The sequence below is a fragment of the Monodon monoceros genome, unplaced genomic scaffold, assembly GCF_005190385.1.
Source record: "Monodon monoceros isolate NGI ecotype Baffin Bay Population unplaced genomic scaffold, NGI_Narwhal_1 Super_Scaffold_7, whole genome shotgun sequence".
Classification (NCBI taxonomy): domain Eukaryota; kingdom Metazoa; phylum Chordata; class Mammalia; order Artiodactyla; family Monodontidae; genus Monodon; species Monodon monoceros.
Window position 1 is genome coordinate 70,278,537 of NW_021703784.1, and position 25,375 is coordinate 70,303,911.

Sequence of the window (25,375 nt, forward strand, 5' to 3'; positions counted from 1 at the left end):
AAGGGCAATTGAGTAACTGGGTTTATCATGGGTCTATAGGATGCTGCATGCCTATATATGTGTCTCTTTTTCCCTTGAAGGATGTGTGTCCATCTGTGGTTGTTCGTTTTGTGTCCACGTACTTGTTTGATGCCTAAGAGTAATTGTGATCCTGTGTGTGTTTGTGCATATGTATGGGTCTATGGGCTGCTACATGTCTCTTTTCATGTTGAAAGTTGTACGTCTGCTGACCATCGTGGGTCCATGTGAATGTGGGTTTGTACACAGTGAAGGCTGTGGGTCTAATTGTAACTGTCCGTGCGGACTGCATGTTTAAAGGCTGAAGGGAACCTGTCTTTGCCTTTTATCCCCGGGTTATGAGAAAAATGTGTGTAGCCGTGTGACCAGAGCAAGAATGTGTTTGTCTCTCGGCCAATCTCCGTCGTCACCCAGGGCCTGCGGTCACGGTTACTTTCCAGGATGCCTTGGCACTGATTCCCAGACGGGCGGGACCTGCAGGGCCCCGCCTCCAGCCACCAGGGATAGGCAAGCCTCTCTACCCTGGGCAGTAGCGGCCGGGTGTGTGGCTGTGAGGGTGTGGGAGTGTGGGTGGGTGGTGGGCGGGGTCTAGTCCGCAGCACCAGCCACCCTCACTCCTCCCGCCCCCCACCCCCGCAGCCGACTCCAGCCTGCTCATTGGCCGTGTCTGCAGTGACGTCGTGGGGATCGCAGACAGAACCCTCAGCGCCCGGCGCGCGGGAGGTGTTGTCCATCACTGGGGCTTTGTTACGTCGTCGCCTCCTCACCTGGCTGCGGGCGCGTCCTGCCAGCTGCAGCCTGGAGCCGGGTGCCAGCTGCTGCGGCCGCCGCCTCCGCCATGGTGTCCCCGGTCACGGTGGTGAGTGTGTGAGCGAGCGAGCCAGTGTCCGGCGCGGCCACAGCCCACCGGCCTGGGGACTGGGCTGCGGGAGGCCAAGCAGCCGGGGGCTGAGGAAGGGCAGGGATCCCGCGGCGGCCCGCGTCCCCAGGCGGGAGTCGGCGCTGTCACGGTCCGCCGCATCCCAAACCTCGGCACCCTTCCTCCGCGCGCCCCCCGCCGGTCGGAGGGAGGGAGGAAAACAGTGGGCACGTGACTCGGAAGCGTGACTTTGTTGATCGCTGTGTGTCTGGCGCGGGTCGGCTGGATCGCTGCCTGGGAGAGGAAGGGGACGGTAGCGGACCGCAGGCTTCTGCGTGGGCAGACCAGAGCGAGGCGTGGGAGAGGGCGGGGGAGAGCAGGAGGGTGACTGGGACCTCCTGAAAATCCTGTTCCAAATTTGTTTCCTCCCTTTCCTCATCTTATAGAGAAGTCTGGGGCGGTGCAGGGCACGCCTCTGAGTCTAAACAGCCTTGATAACGCGCTGGAGGAAAAGAGGTCGTTCTCTATTGACACCCCTTGTTCAGACTTTCTCACCTGAACCTTTGTCTCTCCCCCGCCCCCCTCCTCCTTCTAGTGCTGGGTTCTCTGTGACTATCAACACCTCCCCAGCTGCTACTGCTGTTTCTCCTTCTAGGAAACATGGGGCTGGGGGAGGGGTGTGGAGTAGATGCTTCCAAGGGCTGGCAGGTGGAGGCCGGGGAGATCTGGGGACTGTGAGGATAAGCCGTCCCCTCCTCTGCCCATGTCCCTGCCCTGACCAGCCTGCATGGGGGAATCTCCATAGGAAGGAACTTAGTCATCTCTTCTCACTGCTCTCACCCCTGGCAGAGCCAGGGCAGGCTTAGACCCTGGACCCACCATCTGCCTCTTCCCAACCTCCTTCATCACAGCCTGTTCAGTCCCAGGTAGCCAGGGACTGAAGGTCTGAGAGTCTGAGTGTGTACCCAGAGCCCTGGGCTAGGCGGTTCACCCAGCCAGAGGCCTGTCACTTTGGGCAGAGCATGAGAATACCGGAAACCTCAGCTGCTCTGAATCACTCTCAGAGCCCCGGTACCAGAGGCCCAAGAAAAGGAGCTTCAGGGGATCACAGATTCAGAATATCTGCAGGAGCCCCCTGGTGCCTGCATGGCCTTGGACACAACCTTTCTTTAGCTGCCCTCCCCCCTAATCCGGCTGAGACCAAGTCAGCTGCTCTAACTTCCCCCTCTCAGTTCCTCATCTCCTCCCAGCCTGACTGCTGGCTTCTGATCAAAAGCTGGGAAGAGAACCTCTCCCTCCCCTTCCTGCCTCTCTTTCTGATGGGCCTTGAGTTGCTGTTATTCTCTGGGAAATGAGGCTGACTGACACCCTCTCCAACCCCCCAATTCCTGAGATTGCTGGTATTTCAGGGACAGTTTTCTTGCTCCTAACTCATGGGTCCATTTATCTAGGCAGCATCCCTGTCTCCTCTCCTTGCCCTTGATGGTACCTTGAGGCTGGGGCAGCTGGAGTGGAGGCTGAGTTTGCAGACTGGCCAGGGAGAGAGCCTGTGGGGGCTGAGATGGTTGACGGTGCCCACCCTCACGCATTCCTGGCGCTCACCTGGTGTCGCTGGGCCTGTGTCCTGGCCCTACTGCTGAGGATCACGAGTTGGCCAGTTGTGGCGTCTCTGTGATTTCCTGCTGACTCCACTCTATTCCAGACAGCTGGGGGCTGATGCTGGCAGAGAGAGGCCAAAGGGGCTTTGGGGAAGGAGAGGGAGGGGGCAGGAAGGGAGAAGCATTGGACTGCAGGACGGGACACTATTGCGAAGTCTGTTTTCTGCGCAGTGAGTGACTATTCTGGTCCTGCCCGGGGGCCAAGAATGGATGCAACTAGCAGGGACAGGGGAGCCCTTTCTCTTCCTGATCAATTAAGCCTCAGGGTAATGATGGGCTTGTTCACATTCTGCTGGCTGCTTGGGGCAGAGGCCAAACTGGGATTCTGTGTGTCAATCCTCTCTGCTTGGGCGGTGGGCCTGTCTTTGGGGTGGATGCCTGGGCTGAGGGTGCTGGCTCTGAGCCCCGCTTTGGGCTTCTGAGCTCCCACGCTCTGAGTGCTGCCCTTGTCCTATGTCCTCCAGGTGAAGAGTGAGGGACCCAAGCTAGTGCCCTTCTTCAAAGCCACTTGTGTGTATTTTGTGCTCTGGCTGCCCTCGTCCAGCCCGTCGTGGGTCAGCGCCCTCGTCAAGTGCCTGCCCATCTTCTGCCTCTGGCTCTTCCTTCTGGCCCACGGCCTGGGATTCCTGCTGGCCCACCCCAGTGCCACCCGCATCTTTGTGGGGCTCATCTTCTCTGCTCTAGGTGATGCCTTCCTCATCTGGCAGGACCAGGGCTACTTTGTGCACGGTCAGTCATCACAGTAGCTACCTGGGAGGAATCCTGGGGTTGGGGGCTAGAGGACCCTGGGGGGCCAAGGATTTGGGAAAGGGAGGTTTTTTTAAAAACAAGAATATGGGGAATTTGAGGGGTTCTGTGGCCAAAGACTGTTGGGGCCCCTGTCGGAGGATGACCCTGCCGGTGATATGGTGATCAGTTCTGGAGTGCCACAGGAGAGTCGGGGAGGGTATCTTTGCCTTCATGGATTTCTTCCCACCCCTGTTACTCTGAGAAGAAAGCTCCTGGGTTATCCCAAGCACTCTACTCCTACCCCCGCCTCCCGTCACTCATTATTCACCTGAGCTTGCCTTCAACATCCCATCATCCCCTCTCACTTTTAGGTCTGCTGATGTTTGCTGTGACCCACATGTTCTATGCCTCGGCCTTTGGCATGCGGCCTCTGGCTCTTCGGACAGGTCTGGTGATGGCAGTACTGTCGGGCCTGTGCTATGCCCTCCTCTACCCATGCCTCACAGGTGCCTTCACCTACCTGGTGGGGGTCTATATGGCCCTTATCAGCTTCATGGGCTGGCGAGCTGTGGCAGGGCTACAGCTGGTTGGGACTGCCTGGCGCTGGACTGAGTTGGCGGCGGGCAGCGGTGCACTGCTCTTTATTGCCTCAGACCTGACCATCGCCCTCAACAAGTTCTGCTTTCCTGTGCCCTACTCGCGGGCCCTCATCATGTCCACCTACTACACCGCCCAGATGCTCATCGCCCTGTCAGCTGTCGAGAGCCGGGAGCCAGTGGAAGACTACAGACTGAGCAAGGCCAAATGAGGGGCCAGGTTCTCGTCACCCCTCTCTTCTCCTGGCGCCGGGGTCCAGAACCTGGGAACCTGCAAGAGCTGGATCAGGATGGCTGAAGTACCAGCCTGGGGCAGCAGGTACCATCTGTGAAATGCACAAGTTTGAGGGGATAAGCAGCAAAAGGATCTTTCTAGCAAAGCTAGTGGTCCAGCACAATGCTGAGAACTAAAAAGAGCCAGCTTGATGCTCCTTACTGGAGCCAGAAGAAGATATCTCCCCACCTGTACCCCATCCAGACTGTCAGAGCCCCTCTGGAGGGCCATGGTGCTCATCCTCTCAACCTCCCCTACTTCTACTAGGTGGAAGAGTCTAACTCACCCACTTCCAGTCTTTCTGATTTGCACAGAGTTGAGGGAGGAGGGGAGGAGTCTGTGCTGAGATGACCCACGTCCAGGGCTTGAAGCCCCTTTCACAGGCCGCTAGTTGGGAAGATTGGATGGGGTGGAGTCTCCCTTTCCCACATCTATCCTTGTTACTTGAACAATCTTAATCTCTAAGTGTTGGGTGGGAAGGTGAAGGGGTATCTATCCAGGTAGGCAAGATTGGGGACTACTTTGGCCTGGGAGTTTGGGGTACCAAGGGTTCAAGTTGGTCCCATCTCTCAAAGGCCGTCCCAGAACTCAGGCCCCACACCACCACCCTCAGACCCTATCCCCAGGGCTAGGGTGAACCACGCCAAAGGAAGGGGCCAGCCTGTGTGTGCGTCTGTATGTGAGTGTTTTGTGTGTAGTCTGTCTCCCAGCCTATCTATATTTTACTCTGCCAGCTGTCTCTGACCTGCTGTGTGTCAAAGTCTTTTAGGGAGAGGGCCTCAGGGAGCTGCTGAGGGGTTGCTGAGCCTGGCTCAGAGAGCTGGGACGCCCCCCACATACACACCCACTCTCAGGTCTTTCCTCCTTGCCCCTTCTGCACTGGGAGTGAAAGGAGGGGGCTCCAGTGACACTCTAGGGTCATAAGACCCGAGGCACATTCAATGCAAGGGGAGCAAGGATGGGACAACTCCATCCTATTGCTTGTGTGAAAAAAAATAAAAAATACCCAAGGGCCATTGGCTGCTCTGCTTGTCTGCCTGTGTGGCACGTGCCTGTCTTGCAGAGGTGGGGGTGTGGGGCATGGCGCCAGGGGCCCTGGATGTCCTCACAGCCTGGGTCACAGTCCTGGCCGGTGCATCTTGGCGCCAGGCTGGCTCCCTGGCTCTGTTGACACTGCTGGTTGGAGCTTGTCTCACTTGCTGGTCACGTGTGTGGGTGAGGATGTAGATCAAGAGGATGGGGGTTGGGTAGTATTTGCCACCGTCCAAACTTGACCTTGATGCACTCCCCTGTGCACAGGTGCCCAGCACCTTTGGTGACTCCTAGTTACCCAGTGTCCTCTACTGCTACCCAACTCCTCCCCTCCCCACCCCAGACCTGCCAGCTGCTCCAAAATGATCCAGATTCCCTTCAAGCATCTCCTTTCTTCCTGGACTCTGGGCTCGGTTGAACAGCTGGGAGGAATGAGATTAGATCGTCTGGTTCATACTTTAGATGTGAAGCCCTGCCAGAATAATGTGTCACCCCACTCCAGGGGCATTTGCATCTTAATGGGCAGTGCCCTGACCCAGAAGTAAAAAGGGAAGCCTTGGGTGGTGGTGAATACGCCATCAGTAGAGGGGTTGTACAGTTGTGGGGATGTGATAAAGAAACTCAAGCCCCATATGGGTGTTGAATGAATCAGTGATTTTCAAACTAGGGTTTTTACAGAGATCCCTGCTAGTGGGAGCTAGCAAAAGAATAAAGTAGAGGAGGGAGGCTCAAAGACCCCCTATCCTTGTTTCAAGTCCAGTAGGTTCTTAAGAATTTTTTTTTTAAAGGAAGGGTTTTCTGCTGCAAAACATAAGTTTGAAAGCCGGCAAGCAGGATGACCAATCCGTTCTAGCTTTCAGATGCTCTAATTCTCAAATAGTGGGAACCCCAGACACTAAAGAGGCAAGGTCCTGATCCCTTCCAACCCCTGAACTCTGAAGACACACCTACCTGGAGTGAAGAAATGGGAAGGGCAGGATGGGGAGAAAGATGCAGACTTTGCCCTCTATGCCCGGAGGGAGGGCAGGGTGCAGTGTGGCTGTGGAGGAGGGGAAGGCAAGGCGAGGCCCAGTCAGAAGGGGGCTGGTCGTTCCCCATGTGGGTGGGTTTGGACCGAGCTCTCAGGGGTCGCGGTTCTATGTATCCCCATCCTACGCCCACGTCTATCTCCTTGGTCCCTGCCGCACACCACGGTTAGGAACAGGCACAGGCGCACTCACTCAGTTTATTGTCCCATGCCTTCACTGAATGTTTACATTGACAAGCACCACAGAGGGAACCAGGTCTCTCTCGCTGGGACCACACAGAGGATGGGCCAAGAAGCCCCACCCACATCACAGCATCCTCCTGATGCCTGGTCTGGGCTGGAGCTCACATAAGGTACTTTGATTTCTTCTGCAGACTCTCAGTGACGGAGGCTAGAATTGCCTTGTCATCTTTGTCTGAAAGAGCAAAGCAAGTATTTGTTAGTATGAATGATGCTGGGGTAAGGGAAACTCCAAATTGCCGGACTTGCAGTCGCTATGCAGGAACCAGGGGCTGGACCCTGCCCGGGATCCTCAGTCCTTGCCAGCTCCAGTCTCCCAAGGTCAGCTGGGTGTGTGGGGCCAAGAGCTGCCAGTTATTCGGCATTTCGTATTTGCCACGCATTGTGCCAGGCACTTCCGTGCACTATCTCATTTAATCCTCATGACAGCCCTAAGCAGTACATGGGGAAACAAGCTCAGAGTGGCTTGCCAAGGTCACATGGCTGGTGACTGTTGGAGCCAGGGCCCTGTGCCCATGTGCTTACAACCAGAATTAAGTTGTCAGGGATCTCTCTAGCTGTGGAATGAGAGCTGGATGACTCCCACAGGGCCTTCCCTGGCCTAGTTCTGTGACACAGTTCAGCAGCCACTGTGGAGGCGTCATCTCAATGCCAGACACTTAGCTGAGTACTTGAGAGACAGAGCAACAGGACCAGGTCCTTTCCCCAGAGAAAGGCATCTATAACAGGATGGAAAAAAAGGCATCTGTAACCATGGAAACCATGGACACCAATAGTGTGCCACGGAGACTTCAGAGGGTGGCAGAGAATGAGGCTGGAGAGGTAGATGGTGGGGGGGGGGGCTTGTTGATTGTGATTTTTATCTAAAGGATCATGGGAAAGCTAGGAGGGAGTTTAAACAAAGAGGAGCAAAACAGGTCATCTTTGCATTTAGACAGTTCATGCAACTGGCTGTTTAGCTGTGAAGACAGTAGAGTGTGTAGGAAGAAACAGAATATTTCCCCTATATGTGCACCCATGAGCAGAAACATAGCACACGTATGTGCAGAGGGAGGGCCTCCCTCCACGAGGTTCCCTTCAGTGCCTCCCATCTATCCTTATCTCAGACCAGTAGTCTTCAATTTTGGTTGCGCATCAGAACCACTTGCAAAATTTGTAAACATAAAGATTCCTTCCAGAACCCTGCCAGGGAGATTGTGATTGGTAAGTCTGGTTTAGGCCTGATCACTGGCGTCTTTTTCAAATGCAAGTCTAGGCCCACCAAGGGTTGCAAACTACAGACTACTGAGGGATTGCAAACTCCCAAGTCTGCAGGGGCCAGGCACATAACATGACATCGAGAAGATGGGACAGTGGTACGAACTATGGCCAGTTGGAGAATGTTTACACCACCCCATGTCAGATTAAATAAAACCCTGCGCCAGCCATAGGAAAAGAGCTGATCAACGGCTCAGGAGGCCGCCATTTTGCGCCTCCGCCCCACGCGGGACACAGCCAGGCACCCTCACCGTCCCGGGCCGGCCGGCGCTGCACCCTCACCGTAGACGGCGAGCGTGCAGCTGCTGCGGTCCTTGCCCAGCTCGTTCTCCACCACTACGCTGTACTCTCCGCTGTCCTTGAGTGTGCAGGTGGGGATGACGATGGTGCACACGCCGCTGGTGGAGTTGTACCAGAACTTGGAGTTGGCCGTGATGTTGACGTCGCCCTTGTAGAGGGTCACGGTGGGCCGTGGGTTCCCAAGGAAGGCGCAGGTCATGGTGCAGTCCTGGCCACGCAGCACGGTGTGCGGCTTGAGCGGGGTCAGGAAGCGCGGCGCGTGGCGCCAGTCTTTCTGCTGGTACGGCTTCAGCTTGGCGCTCCGGTCCTCGACTGCGCGGATGGGACACGAAGGGCAGTGAGCGCACCCCAAGGCCCCCATCCATCGCGCGCCGGCTTAGTGCTCCTAAGACGCCCTGGAGACCCAGCTCACGGAACCCCGAGGACCTGGGTTAGATTCCCACGCGCTATCAACTCTGGGGCCCCGACTTTATATTGGTTCCTAAGGTTCCCCTTCTGCCACCCCCCCCCCCCCCCATAGGTTCCAAGACCTAAACCAGGTCCGCGGAGTTTTACGCTTTTCCAGACCCGGGCGTCCTAGACTTCTTTCCAGCTGCCAGCCTCCGGACCCGAGCTGTTATCTGGCCTTTAACTCCCCATCCAAGCTTTCCCCAACGCCCACGCAGCCTCCACGGTCTCTGCTTTCTCCAATTTAGGCCCTCATTTCAAGATTCCCGCAGCTATCCTTACCCTTAATGCCCTCCCTCGAGGGTTTCTGGATGTCATCCCTGCTCCTTGGACTCTCCCTGAGTCCTCAGTCAGGACCTCAGTCAGCCTCTCAGCTCCACAAGCCCTCCTCACCCTCCGGCCCCCAACTGTCATCCCCGCCCCCAAGGTGACCTACCCACCTCACCTCTGCGTTAGTCCCACCCCTCAGTGTACCCCGAAGGAATCTCCTCCCCTAGGCTTCCAGACCTCTGCTTTTCTCCCCAGGGTCCCTGATGTTAATTAACCCTTTCACCTCAGTGCTCCTCAGATTTTACCTCAAATCTTGGGTACCCCTTGCAACCCTTATTTCATCCCCACCATCAGGGATCCCCCAGACGTTACCTGAACCCCCAAGTCCCCAGACTCACTCTTGTCCTTGTTGACGAGCCAGGTATCCCTGGAGTCCAGCGGGTCGCTGTCACCGATTTCGTTCCGGGCCAGCACCCGGAAGTAGTACTTCCTGCCGGGGAGCAGCCCGGTCACCGTGTACTTGTTGCTGAAGACGTGCTCGGCCACAGTGAACCAGGTGGCGGTGCTGGCATCCCGCTTCATGATGACGTAGTGGGCCTCGCTGTCCTCCTGCACGTCGGGGCTGTGGTTCCAGGTCAGAGTCACCGTGTTGGGGACCTCCTCGAACAGCTGCAGGTTTGTGGGTGGCTGCGGAAAATCTGGAAGGGTCCGAAGGTCCATCAGCCACCCTGGGGGGCTGAAGTATCGTGCCCCCACCCCTGCTGCCTGCCAAGCCCTAAGGAGGATGGGATGGGGCACCTTACCTTCTTCTAACTCTCAGGCAGCTGGGGGTCTTGGAGTCAGAAAGAACTATTTATGAAGTGTAGCTCTGCCATTTACTAGCCCTGTGAACTTTGGCAAGTTACTTATCTTTTCTGAGACCCATTTCCTCATTTGCAAAATGAGGCTAACGATAACTATCATGGAAACGTTGCGTAAAGTGCCTGGCATGTAGGATCTGTTCAATAAAAGTTCACCCGTTCTTCTCTTGGGGGTTTAGGGCTTTATTATAAAGCTTCCAGCCGTCTCTAAGAGGCCACCCAATTTGGGGGGGCTGTTATGATTTTAATGGAGAGAGGTACAAAATGCATCAATGCAAAAGAATGTGTCACGTACTCTTTGGCATAGTGATTAATGTAAATTTAATAATACACAATGTGTTAAACCTCAAAACCTACAAAGTTTCCTGCAACCTAAGATAATGAAAAGGCTCTTTCCAAAGTTTTTACTCACCACCTTTATTATTAAAATTCTAAATATCTGGGGGGACTGAAAAATAATAGAAGGCTCATTTCAGCTGTGGTTCAAGAATTCTAATGAAGCTGTATGGCAATGACACTGTGGGACTGTGAAGCTTCCCCCAAAAGGCTTTCTCGGTGACCACATCACAAACTTTAAAAGTATTTCCAATAACATATAGGCAAATTACCCCAAGTTTTAATGGATTCCTCTCTATCTGTCCCTCCTGCCTCTTACCCATTCTCTGCTCTCTCTATGCTCACAGACTCTACTCTGCATATGCCCCGAAGCTCTCCACATATGACTGAGACTGAAACAAGGGCTGGGTCCTAGTTCAATGCCCCTGGGGCTTCAAGACACTGAGAAAAAGTGAAAACAACCCTCCGCATTAAGGCAAAGGCTGATAAAGTCTTGCTCTGTGGTGCCAAAGAAGCCTTGACTACCTTAAGGCATGACTTTACAGTGGTAGGGACTCAAGCAGCACTAGGGAGTGTGTGCAGCGATGCCTCCCCAGGCCTCTACCTGTTGTCATACCTGCCACACGCACGTGGATGTCATGGTATGCCTCTCCAAACTCATTCTGGAGCAAGATGCGGTACACCCCTGAGTCGGAGCGCTTGGTGCCACTGATGAGGAACTGGGAGTGGTTTTTGCTCTTGGTGATGGCTTCCCTGCCCTCGGTGGGCACGCCATCCTTCAGCCAGATCACGTTGGGTGGTGGTGAGCCCTGGGTGGTGACAGGAGATGGCACCAGGGGTCACCTGGGTGGAATTTGGGGGCAGGTCCTATCCCACCGTCCAGGAGTCTCCTGCCAGGCTCTGAGGCCAGGGGTCTGGCGAGGGGCAGAGGCAGAGGCAGAGACTATGATAGCTGTAGCAGCCAACTTGGTTAAGTGGTGGGCGTCTGGGGGCCAGGGTAGGACTCACAGAGAAGGCGGCATGGATGCAGAGGGCTGTCCCAGCGCGAACCACCATGCGACTTTTCAGCCGGGCACTGAGGTCAAACTTGGGAGCAGCTGAGATGGAGGAGACAGAGATAGGAGCATGGAACACTCTTTCCAGAAGACTTAGCTTTAAGCCTCCCCTCCAAAGCTTTTCCCAACCTCTTCTCCTTCATGCTCTCACTACAGGCCATACAGACCTCTAGCAACCCTGCAATGCTGTGAAACATTTATTTATTTTTTCCTCATCTGTCTCCCTCTATTATTATATAAGACTCTTTAGGGCAGGTCCTGTGTTTTATTTTTTTCTAAATCCCTAACACCTCCCTTGGCACACAGTAGATACTATTCGGCACACAATGAGTGGGGTTTTTGGTTTTTGTTATGTTTGTTTGTTTGTTTGTTTTTGGCAGGGAAGGCCCTGGGGTTATCCCTAGCTCTGTCCAGGCACAAGCCTGGACGACTCTTTCTTGATCACAGCATTGCCCAGTTTTCTCCTGTGGGATGAGGTCCCAGAGAGGAAGGTGTGGAGCTAGGATGTTGGGGCCTACACTCCAGCCCTGTCTGCATCCCTCACCTGGTGGTGGCATGGCACGGACCCCATCGTCCAGCTCCACAGGCTCCCCACACCCAGCCTCGTTCACAGCCCGAATTCGGAAGAAGTATTTCTGCCTCTCGGTGAGGCCTCCTACTGTGTAGCAGGTGCCCGAGATGGGGATCTTTGTGCACTTGGACCACTCCTTGGTGTCTTCAGCCCGCATCTCAAGGATGTAGCCAGAGGGTGGGTCTCCCTCGGCAGGCTCCAGCCAGGCCAGGGAGATGCTGGAGTTGGAGGAATCCGACACATGCAGGCCCTGCACCAGGCCCGGGGGTTCTGCGTGACACAGACAACTAGTCAGCCCCCAGATTCTTCTCCACTCAACGCCATGCCCAATTCCTGCACTCAATACCCCTGAAACTTAACTTTCAACACCTCTACCTTCAACACTCACAGTTAAAACGCTCAATACCCAGGCTTTCACCTTCAACAACCTCTAAATTTAATTCTCTCAGTCTCAATACTTTCACCCTTGAAGTAAAAACCCTCCAAATTCAATACACACTATACACTCAACCCCTCTGTATTCAAAACTCCAGCCTTTAGCTCAGCCCTCTGCACCACACCCATTCATGCGTGATATCCCCATCTCACCACCTAAGCTCAGCACCCACCCAACCACTTACCCAACACCCCTGCTCAATCCTCAAACATGCTTCTACTACCTCACCTAACCAGACATACTCAACATTTGATAAAAACTTTTTTCCACCCACCTCCTCGCTGTCCCTGACTCTCAATCTTTATTTGCTGGCTTTCTCTTGTGTGTGAATCTTGTCCCTCTATCAGGCTGGCAGCTCCCAGAGAGTGGAGACTGTGTGATCCCCTCCTGTTAGACTTTCCCGGGAAGAAATCCTCTTTCTACCTCCAATGGCTAATTCCACTGTGTGTTGGGAACTGGCAGCACCATACTCACTGACAGGGTCCTTGGCTACCACTGAGCTGGATGGCATACTAGGCTGTCCGGGGCCTGCCTTATTCACAGCTACAACTCGGAATTCATATTCTGTGTCCTCCAGGAGACCATCCACAGTGTACTTGGTGCCTGAAATGGGAAGTTGAGGGGTAATGAGGCCAGGGGTGGTCCACGTGGTAGGAGACCATAGAGTGAGTAGATGTGGAAGAGGGGGTCATGAGATGCTATGAAAACCCACAAAGGAGTTGGAGGAGGGAGTATGTTCAGAGCAGCACGGGTACATGGGTCCACCCAACAAAGTCTCCCTTGGTCCCTCCTGGGCCTTTGTCCCTCGACCTCACCCTGGATGGGGTCCTTGTTGACTGGCACCCACAGGTTACTGCCTTTCTTCCTCCGCTCCACAATGTAGCCGAGCACTGGGGCTCCCCCATCTTGGGTGGGGGTGTTCCATGTGATGGTCACAGCCTCTTTGGTCACGTCAGTCACTTGGGGCTGGGAGGTAAGACCAGGGGGCTCTGTGGGAGAGAGAGAGAGGGCAGAGGTTAGGTGGGGGAGCATGTAGACAGTTGCCCACCCCATGCTGAGCTCTGGTTCCTTCCTTAAAAAAACTTAAGCCAATGATTAACTCTGGTTGCACATTAATGTCATGTGGGAAGTAAAAAAAAAAAACCCCAAAACACCACCAAAAACTAGTGTCTGGGTCCTGTGTCCTGATATTCTAATTCAGCTGGCCTAGGGTGGAGACCAGGAATCAGCATTTTTTAAGAGACCTCAAGTGATTCTAATGTGTAGCCAAGATAGAGAGCTGCCAACTTGAATTTTCCAACCTGTGGCATCCCCAGTGGCACAGTTTTTAATGTACTGTCTTGACACACAGAAACATGGAGATCAGTTGGGAGGAGTGTAGCAAGTAATTAACTAGTGATCATAATTAAAATGCCAATGTTGTCAAGGGTTTTCTTTGGAAAAAAAATTAGAGTGGATTCAAGGCTATCCCTAAAGTAACATTACTCTCCCTTGGATATGGGATGATTTCTGGAATGGAGAAACAAGTGGAGTTATTTCCCTGGAATTGTGCACAGTTCTGGATGTACACATGCGAGTGTGTTGTGCATGTGATCTGACTGGAAAAAGTTGACAATTCCCATCCAAAACGATCTTCTGCTCTTACTCTAGAAGCCATCTGTCTCGTGGGGCAGCTAGAGATGACCCTGCGGAATCTCCCACAAACCAGCGCTCCTCACTGGCTGAAGGTCCCCACGGTGGCCCCTGAGGTCCCCATTGAGCACGGGGCTATCTCACTGACCAATAGGATTTCCTGCAAACACTTCCTCTGTCTCCAGCGGGTCGCTCACTCCTTCCGAATTGACGGCCAGGATACGAAACTGGTAGGCCTTCCCCTCTTCCACCTTGTTGGTGGAGAATTTGGTGACTTTGCTGTCCACCTCACCAATCTTAATCCAGGACTTCTTGCCGACTGCCTTCCGTTCCACTATGAACTGTGTTATAGGCCGCCCGCCGTTGTCCTTCGGGGCCTTCCACTTCATGTGCACACAATTACCCGAGAGCTCCAGGAACTCCACCCGGCCTTGGGGAGGCTTGGGACGGTCTAAGGACAGAAGAGAGCATCAGAATGTGTCTTTGGAGCAAAGGGCCAGAAGGGCTTCATCCCACTGGTTGGAGGTCCACCAGACTGAGACATAGCTAGATTCTGAGCTTTGTGGATCCCTTGTCCTTCCCTCTGTCACTGTTTTCCTAAGACTTGCCCAAATGTCTTGATCCCTGCCCCCCCGAGATTCCTGTCCGCCTAGGAATGAGTGAACCGGAGACCTGAGGGACCCCCGCCTCAGCTAATTCCCACTTACCTCTTCCAGACAAGGTCTCCCCTCCTCTCAGCTTCCAGAACTCCAGTACTTTCTTTTATTACAGTTTATTTTATAATTACATGTCTGCCGGTTTTTATCCCTTTTGGGTTGAGGGACTGCAGGGGATAACTCATCCCTGTGTCCTCAGTACTGAGAACACAGAGGAGGTGCTCAGTCATACTGCCGAACTGAATTGAAACCCAATCCATCCAAACCCACAGCTTGATGGAGATGGAGGTGGAGGAGGTGATGCTGGGGTGTGTGTGTGTGTGTGTGTGTGTGTGTGTGTGTGTGTATGTGTGTTGCATGTTGAATATGAGTTCACTAAGGCCAGCTCCTCATGTCTTTCCTTAACTTTATGTTCAGACCCATCCCAAATACCATTTCCACCCCCATTCCATCTTTCTCTCCAATTTCATTCTATCCTCAACCCTATCTCACCTCCCCTCACTCCATTTCACTTCCAACTCCAATATTCTTCGCAATGAACCTCACTTTCATCCTAAATTCCACCTCTCTTTTACCTCATTTCCACCTTACTTCCAACCACATCCTCATCTCCAAGTCAGTTACAATACTTCAGCAACATCTGAAGGTCAGGTACGTGCTCTGCACTCTACTATAGTCTTTAAGTTCACTTGAAATAGGCACTTTAAAAAACCGCCCTGTCACAGATGAGAAGCTGAGGCTCAGGAAAGTTAATGGACTTGCCCAAGGCCACCTAGTTAGGAAGTTAGGAAATGGGCTTCTTCTGGCTGCAAAGCCAGCACTTCATTCCCATTCTCAACCCGAACTCCAGCTCTCTCCTCAGCCTGCGTGGTGCCCCCAGCCCAGCCAGGCCAGGGTCTTGGCCTCACCCAGCACGCTGAGGTGCAGAGTGGCTGTGGCGGAGCCATGGTCATTCTTGAGCTTGAGCATAATGATGCCACTGTCCTCCCGCGCGCAGTTTGAAATGGTGAGCAGCGCCTGGTCTTCGCCACGCTCCATCGACACGCGTTCCTCCTCCGTCACCTCCATGCCGTCCTTGTACCACGTCACTTTGGGCAGCGGCTTTGCCCGGAAGGGCACCTTGATGTTCGCGGTGTGGCCCACCTTCACGGTCACCGGGTGCGCGGCCAGTGCCTCCAGTACCGATGGGTCGATGGTTGGAGGATCTGTAGGGAGGGGCGGCAGGGAAGGCTCGAAGAGCAGGGACGCGGGAGGAGCCGAGGGGTGGAGGAGGAGCCCATGGGGGATGGGGGAGGAGCTAGGAGTAGGTGGGCGGGCCAGGCGTGGTCTAGCTTTGTCCATAGTGGGCGGCGACCTTACCTGCAATAAATACCGAGGCTTCGCTCTCTGCACCCTTGGCCCTGAATGTGTACTTGCCCTCGTGCTCTGGCCCCATATTGGGGAAGATGAGCTTGTGTACCGCACCCTGTTTCACGATCTGCGCGCCGGTCAAGTCCGTGATCTGCGGGGCGAGGGGCGGTCATGAGTGCGAGTGTATGCCCGGTCGACCCCTTCGTCCTTCATTCCCTTCCCTGGCCCCTGCCTCGGACCTCCTCGGCATCCTTCAGCCACACGCCATCCACCTTTTCGTCGTTCAGCACTACGCACAGCTCAGCCGGGCTCCCGGTGGCCGCGTGCACGTCGGACATCCCGCTCTTCACGGTGGCCAGCCGCTCTCGAGAGAAAGGGGGCAGGGGTTGGGTTAGGGTATCGGGGTGGAAGGGACTTACGGGAAAAGGGCTGGTGGCGTCTATCAAAATCATTTATGATGAGCAAGATGTTTGGAAATGGGCAAGTGGGTGATGGTCGGTGGGGGCATTAGAGCAGGTAGGTGGGGGGCAGTCGGGGAAAAGTCAATGGCATTGGGAAATGGCAACTGGGAATTCTGGGAGATGGCTAATGGGGGGCTGATCATCGGAGGATGGTCAGTGGGGACTTAGGATGCTCAGGTTAAGAAGGGGACTAGATGGTGGGATGCAGGTGGCTAGTGGAGTTGGGATATTTAGCTGGTTATGCTGGTCTGTGGGATGCCCAGCGTTTATTGTGAGTTGAGAGTGGTCAATCAGTGGGGAGTGGCCAGGGATAGTGAGTAGGGGCTGGTCAGGGTCTAGGGGTGTGGGGTGACCAGGTTTGCTGGGGATGGTCAGAGTCTGCAAGTAAAGGATGGATGAAGTCAAGGGCTTTGGGATAGAGTTCAAAAGATGAGGGATGGTAAGCATCTAGGAGGTAGAGATGGTCAGAATTTGGGAGATGGGGGTGGTCAGAGTGGGGAGGTAGAATTAGATCATGGTCTGGAGGAGGATTGAAGTCAGTCAGGGGACTGATGGTTGTCCACAGTAGGAAACTGCTAGGGCTGGGGGGTTGGTCAGTGGGGACTGACAGGGTGGGCGTATACCTTCCACAGTGACTACAGCAGTACTGCAGTATTCCACGGGGTCCCCATCCTGCATGGCCACCACAGTGTACTCGCCACTGTCACTGAGCTGTGCATCCTCGATGACCAGCTCCGCTCGCTTGCCCTCATGGTTCATGCTGTATTTGGAGCTACGCTCCAGCAGCTGTCCGTCCTTCTTCCAGCGCAGGGTCACGTTCTTGGATGTCAGCTCACACTCAAGGCATGCACAGCTCCTCTCTTTCACACGCACGTTCTTGAGGGTGCTCACAAACTTTATAGGGATGCCTATGGACAGACAAACAAACACTTGGTCCTGCTCCCAACCTCCTTCTCTGCAGCTAGATGCTGCCCTGCTCCTCTTTTTGACCCTAGAAACCACAGGGCCTTGTGACATGAAGTGTGTACCCAACTCACAGAGGGACCCGGCAGGGAGGGTCCCAGCTCTGCCTCTTACTTGCCAGCTGACTGTATGCAGTGCATTCACTCCCTAAGTCTCATTTTCCTCATATGTAAAACGGGACAACAGCTTTTACCTCCTCACGGCACTGCAGGCAATATCTCTAATGTCCCCTTGGAGCTCCAGCCATAATTGCATTGTCTCTCTGGTGTCTGGGCCTTTACACATGCTATTCCCTCTCCTGAGAATGTCCTCTTCTCTTGCCCCTTCTCTGAAAACTGAATTCCTTTTTGTTTTACTTGGTAAAGCTTTGCCGTCATCTCATCATATCCTTTTAGACATTGCCAGGTGGTACCTCTTCTTTGGGTTCTCACAGCCTCCATGTCTCCTTCAATCACAGCAATGATTGTTCCGTGTCACTTGTGTCAAGAGTGGTTCACATGTATGACCCACCATCATGTGCAACTCTCCAAACTAGGTATAATATAAGAATGTAAGAAGTCAAGAGTGATGTGCTGTAATATATGATATTAGAGCCATAAAGGCTAATAATTTCTTGGCCCATGATCTCCCAGCCGATAGTAAGATCCTAGAGTGTCTTGACTCCTTGCTTAAGAACTTTTGTTATAATTCCATTTCAACACCTGCTTCTCCCACTAGACTAGGAATTAGCAGAGAGAACTCTCTATCTTTCTAGTAGCCATCAAAGGGCCTTGCAAGGAGGAGATGGACAGATACGTGGATGGATGGATGGTTGGATGGATGGATAGATGCTCACATGGAGGTTGCTGTGGCATGAAGCCCACCCCTCAAGCTCTGGCCCAAACACTCACGGTCAATAGTGAGCTGGGCCTTCTGAACCAGGTCCCCCACCTCGGCAGAGAACTCGCCACTGTCACTGAGTCTGGCATCCTTAATCTTAAGCGTGTGGGTCAAACCATCCTCAGACACAGTGATTTCATACTTTTCATCCCTCTTCAGCTCCCTTCCATTGAACTTCCACACAAAGTTGGACACTTTCTTGGAGAGGTGGATCTCAAATACAGCTGTCTGGCGCTCCATCACCTTCATTGGCTTCATCTCTCCCAAGAACTTCAGAGGCTCATCTGAGGCAAGGAGTAGGAGGGGCATTCATTGGGCTGTATCCCTGGTCCCTCCTGAGGGGTAGGATGGTGAAGGGGGGGCATAAAGACTCAGGTGTCATTGGCGTCCTGTAGCCCACAGTTGGGGAAAGCATCCTTCTTTCCTTCTGCTTGTGAATCCTAGAGTCTCCTCCCATGATGTTCATATGGTCTCCTCCCCAGTAATGTTAACAGCACTTTTAGAAAGAATATTTCTCTATGTGATTTTAGATATGCGCCTGGCACTATTCTAGCCATTTTGCACATATTAAAGCATTCAGGTAGACTCTACAATTATTTCCCATTTTACAGATGGGAAAACTGAGGCAAAGAGAAGTTAAATCACTTGCCCCAAATACACAGCTCATAAGTGACAGAAGCTGGGATTTGAACTCCAGTAGTTCAACTCCAGAAGCTGTACTCTTAACCACTATGCTATACTGCCCCACAGCACTTTATCTCATAGTCCTCTCCCTTATACCCCATGTCCCTCTCCGCCATTAACTCCCATTCCCGTGCAATCTGTGCACAGCCCCATGGTCCTTCCTCCCATGTCCCCATGGACCCCATCCTTGGATATTCCTCTGCCCTGACCCTGACTGTGTCCTCCTTGTGCTGCCTGGTGCCCACACTCTTACCCAGCACTGTAAGCTTTGCACTTATCCTCTTGTTGTCCACGGACAGGCTGTAGGTGCCTGCATCGTTCATGTTCACGTTGGTAATGACCAGCATGTACTTGGTGCCCACCTGCTTCACGTCATACTTGCCCAGGGAGTACTGGATCCTCAGTGGCTCATTATCCTGCCTCATGGAATAGGTAGAAAAGCTGATGAAGGGGTTCAGGAGGAGATTTCTAGAGGTCTCCATTCCCCAAAGCCAGCCTGAGCTGGAAGGTGCCATATCTACCTCTCTAAGATCCTCAAACACACTCAGAGGCCCCTAAGATCTCTCTAGCCTCATCATTTGGCTCGGTGGGATCCAGGGTCTCTGCCTCTCCCGAGGCCCGAACTCTTAATATGCATGAGTTCACTAGATGCTTTCTCTTAGAGGCCCATCTTCAGTGACCTGCAGGACTATCTAATCCAGCCTTTTCAGATGGGTAGACTGAGGTATAGAGAAAGGGAAGTAACTGTCTCAAATCAAACAGCAAACTGGTGGAACATCTAAGAATAAAGCCCAGCTCTCATCCAGTTTCAACCATCCCAGATGGCATCCTTTTGATGGGATGGAGGAGAGGAAAGGGCTTATGGGTAATGAGAGGGTCTTGGAAGGAAAGGGGTGCAGAGAAAAAATGATATTCCAGGGTGGGCCCTTCCTAGGTGCTCTCCCCACCTTGATCCATGTCATTTTGACATTGGGGTCCTTCAGCTCCATTATGCAGTCAAAGACCACCGTGGTATCCACCTTGGTCTCTCTGTCTTCCAGGGGCTTCAGAATCTGGATGGTCTGAGAGATTGTGGTAACAAAAAGGCAGGTGTCAGAGGCATCTGGAATCTGGAATCTGCCCAGACTGTGTCTCCAGTGCTGGAGAAGCCCCCTGAAGGTCTGGGGAGAAATGACTAGACTGATTAGATAACTGTGCTCCCCGCCACCCCCCTCCCCCTACAACGAACAACTTGAAGATTTAGGGGGAGACGGGTACGATAAGGGAAGAGAAAGGAACCACCATTTGCAGAATAGTCACTATGTACCTGGGCCCATTACATAGGCCTTCTAATTCCAGTGTAGATGCTTAACAGTTATGAGTTGTTGAGTGACTAAATGAGAACACCACCACAAAAACAAATGAAAAAGGAAAGTATAATTTTGATTTTGCAGATGAAGACCCCCAAGTTCACTCAGTTAATAAGGCAGTAGAACTGGACTTTGAACCCAGGTCTGTCTGACTCCAAAGTCCATGCAAATACATTAGGGAGCAGTGAAGAGAAAAGAGGTAGAAGGAGGGTGACCTGAGTTCCTTGCCTGCCCTTGCAGTAGAGAATGCCCTTGAGTATGCACGTGCATGGTGGGGAGAGGCCTGCAGCTCCCTGCTCCCTGATGGGCACTGACCTCTACCTCCACTTTCTTCATCCCTTTGAGCTTCTTGAGCAGCCCCCGGAAGTCTGTGAAACCATACTCCATGCAGACCTTCTCAAAGTCCTTCTTGGGCACCTGGGACAAAATCTCCAGCATCTCTTTCTCATCCGTCACCTTCTTCTGCTGCTTCTTGGGAGGAGGGGGTCCCCTGGAAGGAAGTGGGTGCCAAGCTTGGACTTAGTGCCTTTCTCTGAAGACAGAGGGGGCCTCTCCCAACCATGAGATGCTCCTCCCTACTCCATGGATTCTTGGAGGCTGGGCCGTTAACTCAGGGGGCTGTTGAAAGGCCTTCCAGAAGCTCTAGCCTGGAGGGTGGGGGGACCACACCCTAGGCAGAGGAGCCTCCCAGCCTCACCTCTTCCTCAACATTTTTTTGAAATCCAATTTTTCTTCACCTGAGGACAGAGAGAGGGACAGGGTCAGACAGAGGGAGTTTGGTCCCTAAGAGGAAAGGCCAGGAGAACGGGGCTGGCTCACCCTCGGTCACAAGCAAGGACACGGTGTAGATGGCGTCTGCATGGTCATTGCTTGCAATGCACTTGTAGTTGTCAGAGTCATCCGAGGTCAGTGGCTCCAGCTGGATCAGAGTCAGGCCATTAGCAGGGGAGGTGGGGAGGGAACCACAGGGGGACTCTCTGTGAGATGGGAAAGGAGGGTGTTTCTTTGGGGCTGGGGGAGGGGCTGAGTGCTGGATGTGTGTGTGGAGGATTGAGCAGCCTCTGTGATTAGGAGGTGCCAGGTAGCGGTCAGTGTGCGTGTGTCTGTTTGGAGCCTGATTCTGCATTGGATTCTCCGCCTTGGCTGTGAGCTCCTGGATGACAGGGACTTCCTCTGATTTGCAGCTTTATCTGCAGTTTCTGATGCTGGGCTGAGTACGCCTTTATTTAACACGGATTTACTCCTCTGTACCAGGTATTGGCCTGAGCCCCTGAGGAAATGGGGGTGAACAAGGCTGCCCTGGCACCTGTAGAAAGGCACTTAGGTACCAGTGGGTTCCTGGAAAGTGCTTGCCGAATGAATGACCTTGTGTAAGGAGTGGCCAGTTGGGGGGGGTGGGCTCTGGGGCAGCTTGTGTGTGCTGTAGGGGCTAAGGGTCCTAGAATGCGCCTTCGGGAGAAGAAGGAAGCAACCAGCGTCTGTGGGGAGAAGGGAGGCTCTTTGCCTTTCACAGTGGGAAATCTGGGCAGGATGAGGAACAGGAGTAATTATAGGTCTAGGTCTCCCAGGGACCCATCCCTCCCTCTCCTCAAAGGGTCTGGAGCCAGAGGCTGCATGCAGAAGACAGCTAGACCCTAGGATGATCGGCCCTTGGCATTGCTCTTCTGGAAGGTTCCCCTGAAGAGCCCAGGAACCCTCACCCTCACCTACACTCTAGGACCAGCCCCTCCCTCCGTGCCGGTCCCGCTCCAGCTCAGCCTGGCTCCGCCCACCGTGGTCTTAGCCCCTTCTAGCCACGCCCATAGCTTTGGTTTCACGTTCCTTTTGGGCTCACTCACCTTCTGGAACCTCTTTCTCTTGCATTTGGTCTTGCCCCCTCCTTGTTCTGGCATTGTCCTAGCTCTGCCTTACCCCGCCCCTAATTTTGGTCCCCTGCTCACTCTGGCAACCCCCCAGCTCCTGACACGGTTTCTCTTATCCTGCCCCTCCTCTAGGGCAATGACAGCCCCTTTTCCCATCTCCCAGTTCTTGGGTCTCCATTGTGGATCTCTTGTTTGCGACAGGACCTGCAGCCCATGCCAGGGGTCCCCGCCTCCGACCTTATGGGTAACTGGGCCTCGCACCTTCAGCACGTGCTCCTTGTTAATGCTGTCGTAGAATATCTTGGCGGACTCCTTGATGGGGGTGCCGCTTTCTCTCTTCCAGGAGATGTTGGGTTTGGGGTTCCCCTGCACCCGGACTCGGAACATGGCTTTATCCCCTGCAGTGGGCACAGGACCTATTTTTTTCCTCTTAGCCTCCAAGCTGCACCTTCTACCTGCTCCCAGCCCTGGGCAGGGCAGGGACCCGTGGCCCGACCCAGCCAGTGATTGTGTATTGAGAGGACAATGGTGGTGGTGGTGGCGGCTGGGGCACTGGGGAGGAAAGGGAAGCACCCAGGGGCCTGGGGAGACGCGGGGAGGGACGCACCCTCGGGCGCGGTGACCGGCTGAGGCTTATCCACGAACTCCGGGATGCTCTCGCCAGCAGGGATGTTGGAACTCCGGGTCACCAAGCTGAAGAACTCTGTGGTGCTGGAGGACTTCTTCGTCACGATTTCCTCTGTGGCGGCGGGCGAGAGGTCAGAATGGGCCACAGGCGGAGCTTAGCCTGGAATTGGAGGGCTGACCTTTTCTTGAGGGGACGGTGGAGCATTTTAGGTTAGCGGGGGGCAGGACCAGCACTGACCGAGAAACAAGGACCTTAAAGAGTCGGTGGGTCATTGTGTTATGGCAAATTTCAACCACTAGGGGAGCCAACGCCTCATCCACCCCCTGGTCAATCTTTATTGGGTCAAAGCCTTGAGTTCTACTTTTTTCTCTCTTAGACGGAAACTTGTCTTTGGGATTTTATGGGCCTCTTGGGCTTCTCTTCTGGAAGTTCTGGTCCCCCAGTAGCATTAAATAGTGACCAGAGTTCTAAAGGCTGCACCTGGTCTACACATGTTTTTTTATTTGACCTTTACAATGTTTAAACAAAAAATAGCCCTACATCTAAAAACTGAGAGATTTCACATAAAAATGCAGATTTCTGGATCCTCAGCACTGGACTCACATTCCCATATGGTAACAGAACAGTCAGTGGGAGGGAGGTGAAGAGTGACTGTCCCTTTAGATGGACTACATCCTGTCCAGTTCACCTCAGTCTTTTTTCTGCATTTATGTTCCCTGCCTGGACACTATGGGCCAGTGGTTTTCAACACTGGCTGACGTCAGAATCCCCAGAGATCTTAAAAAAACAAAAAACAAAAAACCACCAGATTTAACCCTCTGACTCACATATCGCTGTTTTTTTTCACTCCCCTCTCCCCCCACTCCTACACTAAGATGACTCTGGTGCGCAGTCAGGGCTGAGAATCGCTACTATAGTCAATTGAGTTTGCAACTTCTGGTCTTGAGTCCCGGCTGTTCCACTAGCTCTGCCTCACTGGCCAGGAGGAATTGGTGTAAAGTGTTTATCTGGTCTTCACCTCTGTGCACAGAGGACTCTGAAGGAGGGGGCAATGACTGGGAGGACAGGAATTCAATATCCTGGTCCCTGGCCATCTTTTAATCACTTTCCTCTAGAGACATGACTAAAACAGTCTGTTCTGCTCTGAGACCATTTCTCAGCTTTCCCTTGGATCTGCCCTCCCCCAAGTCTGGTCCCCAAGGGCTGAGTGCCTGGAAGCTCAAGTCAGTTGTTTATGTGTTCATCTTCTCTCCACTGGCAGCTCCAGGTCTTCTCTTTCTTAAGTGAGGCAGGGCCAGCATTATTATTCATAGGTAGATAAGGTTGCTACCTCCCTAACTTCCTCCATGCCTGAAATTCTACCATCAGAGATGGTATTTGCCTATGGCTCTGATCTTAAGCAATTGAGAGTTCATCAATCACTCACACACATTCATGTGACTGATTTTCCCTAAGCTTTTTTTCTGGAGGTTGGATCTGTGGGTGAGCAACTGGCTGGCTAAGCTTTATCAAAGCACAGATTAGAAACACAGGTTGGGAAGGGTTGCTGGTGGTATCTTGTGCTCTCGAGGGGCCCAGCAGTCGCAAATACTGGAGGAAGAAAGGCTGCCCCTACCTGATTACTGACCCCCTCCTCCAGCCATCCCATTCTACTTGCCTCCCACGATCTTGGTTGTCTGGGAGAAGGTCTGCATGTGGGTGGTGGAACTGGAGAACTCCATGGACACGTGCTCCTGAAGCATCTCCTTGTGGTGAATGGTCGTCATGGTGACAGCAGGTGTGGGCACTCACCTGGGAGGACCAGGGAGAGGATGAGGCCATGAAGGACAAGGAAGGGAGCAAGAGGGAGACTCAGAGATGTTCTTAAGTGTGTGTGTGTGGGGGAACGGATGGGACAGGTGGACACAGGGGGAAACGGCTGTGCACAGGAGAAGGTGAGGAGAGGTTGGGCAGCAAGGCTCTTCTCTCTGGCCTCTCTTCTCTTCCCTTAGTGTCTCCCTTTCCCTGGTTGGCTACAAGGACCAATGGGCCTGTCCCCCACTGACTAGTGCCAAACTATTCCAAGTACTTGGAGGGAGAGGAGGTAGGATTTAGACTTACCCAGCACACCCAGTAAGGCCCAGAGGGAGTTGAGGATAACTACTGATAGCTACATGGAACTAGGGGGGCACTGCTGGAGGTTTTATCAGGAGAGAATGAAGTCAGACCTGAGAAGGAACTTCCTGACTAAGCCACACTGGAGCAGGCCTTGAAAGGAAACTGCGGATCTTCTTGCTGGGCCCTGGGGAGCCCTGGCATTGGGGGAATGCTAAGACAGATGACAAAGCATTGCTACAGCTCTGCTTTCGTCTGCGACATGGTAAAGACAGAGATTGAGTTTTATTTCTTATACTTTTTTTTTTGAATTGGTAATTCAATCATATAGTTAAAATTAAAACAATATAAACATCTATGTGAAGAGGCTCCCTCCGGCTCCCAAGCCCCTCCGTCTCCCAGCCCTCCCCAGCAGGTAACCACTTGTGGTCTCTGGGCTCCTTCTGGAGCTCCTTCATGCAAATATGCAAATATGAATATGTTTTTGTCTCTACCCTTTTTTAACACATAAGGTAGCCTATTCAGCCCTCTTTTCACTTTCTACATCTTTCAGATCTTTCCATCCCAGTTCGTAAAGTTTCCCCATCCTTGTTAACAGCTACACAGTATTCCAACGAATGGGTATACTTACCATCTTTTATTTAACCAGAGTGGTGGTTTTTAAACCTCTATTTTGTTTATGAGAAACTGATGTCAGAGAAATAACCTGTCCAAGGTCACCCGGACTAGAATCCTGGCCTCTTGACTCCCAGTCCAGTGTCCTTCCAGGGGACCCCAAAGCCTTCTTCCAAATTAGAAGGTTTGGGGCTAAAGTTAACCCCCTCATCCCATGATATCTCTCTGCCTGGCCTG

General features: G+C 53.2%; 2 protein-coding genes across 2 annotated transcripts; one reads left to right on the forward strand and one right to left on the reverse strand.

The window, feature by feature from the left end:
* Positions 1-719: 719 nt before the first annotated feature.
* TMEM86A (transmembrane protein 86A) lies at positions 720-5,168 on the forward strand. The gene is made up of 3 exons (XM_029209055.1): positions 720-877; positions 3,000-3,264; positions 3,636-5,168. Exons 1-3 carry the CDS (start codon positions 857-859, stop codon positions 4,070-4,072), a joined length of 723 nt encoding a protein of 240 aa, XP_029064888.1. The 5' UTR covers positions 720-856; the 3' UTR covers positions 4,073-5,168.
* A 705-nt stretch (positions 5,169-5,873) lies between these two features.
* Positions 5,874-24,314, reverse strand: IGSF22 (immunoglobulin superfamily member 22). The gene is made up of 22 exons (XM_029209054.1): positions 24,087-24,314; positions 22,409-22,540; positions 22,063-22,199; positions 20,759-20,858; positions 20,637-20,676; positions 20,255-20,429; positions 19,538-19,651; positions 18,844-19,006; positions 17,918-18,190; positions 16,688-16,972; positions 15,843-15,967; positions 15,613-15,754; positions 15,162-15,458; positions 13,746-14,048; positions 12,781-12,954; positions 12,440-12,568; positions 11,503-11,799; positions 10,912-11,000; positions 10,520-10,712; positions 9,106-9,405; positions 7,973-8,302; positions 5,874-6,608 (listed from the first exon to the last, which is right to left on the reverse strand). The coding sequence occupies exons 1-22, from the start codon at positions 24,193-24,195 to the stop codon at positions 6,538-6,540; spliced, it is 3,978 nt and encodes a 1,325-aa protein (XP_029064887.1). The 5' UTR covers positions 24,196-24,314; the 3' UTR covers positions 5,874-6,537.
* Positions 24,315-25,375: the final 1,061 nt, after the last annotated feature.